This window comes from Sinocyclocheilus grahami, unplaced genomic scaffold (assembly GCF_001515645.1).
Source record: "Sinocyclocheilus grahami isolate Dianchi unplaced genomic scaffold, SAMN03320097.WGS_v1.1 scaffold422.1, whole genome shotgun sequence".
Taxonomy (NCBI): Eukaryota; Metazoa; Chordata; class Actinopteri; order Cypriniformes; family Cyprinidae; genus Sinocyclocheilus; species Sinocyclocheilus grahami.
In genome coordinates this window covers 711637-716634 of record NW_015505601.1, presented here as the reverse complement: position 1 = coordinate 716634, position 4998 = coordinate 711637, and the positions used below count along the sequence as shown (strand labels likewise).

The 4998-nt window shown below is 36.7% G+C and overlaps 1 protein-coding gene across 2 annotated transcripts; it reads right to left on the bottom strand.

The window, feature by feature from the left end:
* Positions 1-1739: 1739 nt before the first annotated feature.
* Positions 1740-4471, bottom strand: hykk.2 (hydroxylysine kinase, tandem duplicate 2). 2 transcript variants are annotated; one of them, XM_016232958.1, is made up of 5 exons: positions 4382-4471; positions 3585-3890; positions 3268-3410; positions 2380-2560; positions 1740-2287 (listed from the first exon to the last, which is right to left on the bottom strand). In XM_016232958.1, the coding sequence occupies exons 2-5, from the start codon at positions 3886-3888 to the stop codon at positions 1848-1850; spliced, it is 1068 nt and encodes a 355-aa protein (XP_016088444.1). In that variant the 5' UTR covers positions 3889-3890; positions 4382-4471; the 3' UTR covers positions 1740-1847. The 2 variants fall into 2 exon arrangements, with proteins under 2 accessions (XP_016088444.1, XP_016088443.1); XM_016232957.1 differs by having other exon boundaries at positions 4378-4461.
* Between the last annotated feature and the right edge of the window lie 527 nt (positions 4472-4998).

Genomic DNA, 4998 nt, shown 5'->3' with positions numbered 1-4998 from the left:
ATCGAGTATAATCATTCATTAATTCTTGAGATATTCTTGCTGTAGCCAAATTGCATTTCATGCCTATTAACTCATTAATACTTAGTTTTGACATCAAAGTAGATGTTGCATTCATACCAGTGTTAGTTTACTTCAAAATTAAAATCGTGTTATTATTCACTCACCCTCTTTTTGTTCCAGAAACATGACTTTCTATCTTCTGTGAAACAAAATGGGAGATTTTTTTAAATTATGAATTAGTTGCTCTTTTCCATATAATGAAAGTGAATGGGGTTTTCAAGCTCCAAAAGAACCATGAAAATATCATAAAAGTGATCCATATTACATGTGCACTATAGTCAGAGTCTTCTGAAGGCATACAAGAGATTTGTGTGGAACAAACCAAAAATGAACACAATTATTATTAAACTAATTTAACTTAATTATTCACCAATAACATCTACCAAAGTTTCAAAATTGATGCCAGAAGTCGTGTAGCAACACCATTTGACATTATCATATGACTTACTGTGCACTTTTTGGACCACTTTTATAATACTTTAATCATTTTTTTATTTTTTGGGACATTTTGGGGCTTGACAGTCCCAGACAATCCGTGTATCATTCGATCATTCATTTTTTAATTTAATATCGAATGTAGAAAAATGAGAAAACGGCTCTTTTTTCGTTTTTTTGTTTGTTTCCAAAAAATGAAAAACGAGAATTCAGGTTAAATTTTCCTTTTTTCGTTCATGGGTGGAAAAATTAATAAACAGCTTGAATATTCGATTTCTACATGTGGGCGGGAATTAAACGCCGCTTTCTGCTGATTGGTCAGCCGAAGATCAAACCGTGCCTTCATCAGTTCTTCCGCAGTATCACGCAGCAGAATAATAGTCCTCCACTGCTGCAGTTGTATGGATTCTTAACACATTTTATCAATTTAATATTTTTCTCATCAAACAGACTAATGAATAGCTCGACACAACTCGTACCGGGGCTTTCTTCTGTGTAGACCAGCGGTACTTAAAGTGATAGGGGGTCCGAGAAATAATTTGCTATAGCCTTAAGTATTTCCAGACTGTAAAGTCGCTTTATCATGATACATAGGCCTACTGAATGGCAGTTCTTGCGTGAACATTATAGGCCTATATATACCCAAACCACTTTATTATCCCTTCCTTTTTGTCTTAGTGTTTAAAATGTTTATTTTGAAACGAATTAATTTCTTAATTAAACAAACAAACAGACTTACTGGGTGAGCAGGGTAGGCTAAGAAAGCTGTCATATTATACCCTGCCATGCCCAGCTGATGCAAAGAATAGAATTTATATCTACACAGAAGAAAGCCCTGTCTAGACTCTGCCCCAGTATGAGTTGTGTCCAGCTATTCATTAGCCTGTTTGTTTGATGAAAAAAGATTCAATGTAGTTGCAATAAATGCGTTAAGAATCCATACAACTGCAGCAGTGGAGGACTATTATTCTGCTGCGTGATACTGTGGAAGAACTGATGATGGCATGGTTTGATCTTTGGCTGACCAATCAGCAAAAAGGGGTGTTTAATTCCCGCCCACATGTAGAAATCGAATATTCAAGCTGTTTATTCATTTTTCCACCCATGAATGAAAAACTAAAATTTAAGCTGAATTCTTGTTTTTCATTTTTTGGATAAAAACAAAAAAGGAGCCATTTTCTCATTTTTCTAATTTCAATATTAAATCAAAAAACGAATGATCGAATGATACACGGATTCCAGTCCCCAATGACTTTCATTATTTCAAGTTGTGGTTCAAATTTTTGGCTGAACTATATCTTCAATGCATCCCAGTTTATTGCATATAATTTTTAAGCATGCAGTCACTCAACTCAAGGTTGACTGAACTGTGCAGCACTCTGGAACCATATTCTTTCCACTTCCTCTTTACCCAGCTCCCAAAGACGGCAGAGATGGCGCACTCCTGTTCTGGCGGTGATCATCAAGTACTCCTCATTCTCTGGCTGCTGGATCACAGCGTTCCGGGCCAAAACCAGGGACTGGCAGAACCGACAGAGAACCAGCAAATAGAGCGAGTCTCTTTCTGCCTCGTTGAGAGGAAAAACGCTTTCCCATCCCGCCACCACTGGCCCTCCGACGTCTACCGGATTGGGATTTTCAATCATCATGTACATGATGGTGATGGCCAGCTCAAATATGAAATACCCACAGCTCATGTCTCCAAAATCAAGAATCCCAGAGATCTGGTATTTTGAGGGTCCATCGGGTTTCACCAAGAGATTGTGGTCGTTAAAGTCTCCATGGTTAATGCCTGCAACGCAATAAAAATGTAAAAAAAAAAAAAAAAAAAAAAGAACACGCTGACACTGAAGTGTTGACACTGAAATGAAAATAACATCTTACACTTGCGAAACAATGGTAGTTTTGTCACGACTTGGATCTGGTACTGCTTTATCACGGCTTTAACAACATTTTGTACGGGATCCCCATCCATCACATGAATATACTGGTTTAAGAGAGGAACGCTGGTGAGATTCCATATAAAATCTGCTCTCTGAAGGACACTGATGTTTGGATGCTCCATCTGTACAAGATAAAAAACAAACAAATGCCTAAATAAAGTGGGAAACATTTGTAAAATAGGACAAAAAATGTTTAAGGCTCGTTCACACCAAGAACAATAACTATAACTAGGGGTTTGCAATATTTATCGTCTGTGATAATATAGTAATTGTTGTTTTAACGATATGCAAGCCGACATTATTGACTATGTCACTCACTTTGCAAAAAACAAACAAAAACACATCTTGAGAGTCCTAAAGCATCGACTGTGTGATGAAGCCTATTAGAATGCAGTCAGAATTAAAGTAAAGAAAGTAATTTTTGTGAATATTGCACACCCCTAACTATAACCATAAAGTTTTACAAATCATCCACATCACAACTATACTGACATAGTTACAATATAGTTAGAATAATTTTACAGAAATACTTTTTCAGCAGATAAAAACAAAAAAAAACAAACATGAACATTCAAAATGCATCTGGCTTTAAAACGCATGCTGCGAGAACATTAAAATATTAGTACACTAATAACAAAAAAACAATACGTAATTCTAAAATGATTCGCACTGATTGAACTCTATTGTTTCTACGATCTACTTAGCCTTAGGACGATTTTGGGAGACGTTGTTGTCCATTGGTGTGGACGTTATATTATCGTTGTAGTTTCCATTCTTGGTGTGTTTTTGGACTGAAGTTTTCCTTTATAAATGGAATTAAAGATTTTACTTGCAGTAAAACTGTATCCAAGGTGGCGGCCATTTTCCCAACATCATACAAGATCTGAGGACTGCAGGTAATTTTGGCTACAGTAGTGCCAGGCAGGTAGGTAAGTAAACGCACTAAATATTTCTGCGGGCCAAAACCACAATCTGTAATAGCACAAAAAAAATAAAAAAATGTGTTAATTAGTATGAGTTACAATATAAATCCATGTATACGCCATTCTGAGATCTGTCATTGTTTACTCACCTTTAACAGGCATTTAAAACCTGCATTTTAGGACTTAATATTTCATTAAATTAATAATTGACATGTACTCATACCAAATTCTTCCAAGCTCATGAGTTTGCCGGTCAGAGTGGGCAAAGCGGTCTGGGCAGGAAGGCCTCTCTGGTGTAAGAAGTTCATGGTGTGAGTCTGCAGCTCAATAAGAGTGATGTTGTGACTGTCTGCAGAGTTCATAGCCTTCAGCACATATTCTCCACCCTCACTGGGGGCCACGTAAAAGTTCTGATCATCGTAACTGGGCAGCGGGCGAATGACGGACACGGTCCAGCCATAGAGCCGCCTGATAATCTCCGTAACCTGGGAATGGCTGAGATTTGGCTTTGAGTCTTTTGTTGACATGGCTGAGGATGAAAAAAGTGGTTATTGGTGTATCAGTTCATAACAGAAGCAATACATCGATCAGAAATCAGTGTATGTTTCAAGTTTTGTACTAAAAGAGGTTAAAAGAATAGTTTACCCATTGAAAAAAAAAAAAAAAAATACAGATAAGGACATTTACAACATGAGAGATTCTGTAAATGACGGAATTTTTATATTTGGTTGCGGTAAGTGTTGTTTGCACAACATATAATAGCCTAATAAAAAATAAACACTTTGTATGAGAGCTGTGTCTTTTATACTCGTGTAAAAAATACTTCTGAACCAAATGAGCTACGATGAATCACATTTGCATTTTAACAAGTTTAAAAACTTTATTACAAATAAATAGTACATAACGTCGGGGGTTAAACAAACCGTAAATTCAATTTTAATTCCTGTCCTCTAAATGAACAGTAAAAACCGAGTAACGGATTGAGAATATAACTTTAAATACAACAGTAACGTTACCTACTGAGGAACGTCGCTGCACTGCTGCTCGGTCAAATGGCGTTTGAAGCGTGTGCTGTCGCTGACGTGAGGAACGTCATTACGTCACAAGAAAGCAACGGTTTACTGGCGGTTCAGTTTACCTCATGTGACTCGTTTGCGCTAATCGGTTCTTTTGAACGGTCGGTTCAAAGAACCGCTTAAAATGACTCGGTGCGGTTCGTTACATCGTTTAACGATTACAAGCTCTAAACTTTAATAAAGACACACGTAGGCAGGCGTTTCTAAGGCTACGGTAATCATATATTGCTGTTTACTGCGGTTTTCAGTTAGGTTTTATTAAAAAGTGTGTTTATTAACATTTCATGTGCAGGCCTGCCAGTTTAGTTTGCAGCCATTATTCCGCTTATAAAAACGTAATTTAAAGTTTAATAAAATGCTTTTTTCTTAACACCAGCTGTGATTTGTACTGACACCCTATAAAATGAGATTGTGATTTAAACAACATATGAAGAAAAAAGCAACGTTATTTCAGATATTTCCATCCATAACCAGAAGTTTTGTTTTTTTGTTTTCAGCAGCGGATTTTGAATTCTCCTGTACAAGCAAGTCGTTTTATCTGAAATGTCATTTCGCAATCTC

Bases quoted from the DNA above. Each gene is read 5' to 3' on its own strand.
- hykk.2 (XM_016232958.1), bottom strand. From the start codon at position 3,888: ATGTCAACAAAAGACTCAAAGCCAAATCTCAGCCATTCCCAGGTTACG. The intron at 2,561-3,267 runs GTAAAATCTTTA...TATCTTGTACAG, and splicing joins TGGATACAGTTTTACTGCAA to ATGGAGCATCCAAACATCAG. The intron at 2,288-2,379 runs GTAAGATGTTAT...ATTGCGTTGCAG, and splicing joins ACTACCATTGTTTCGCAAGT to GCATTAACCATGGAGACTTT.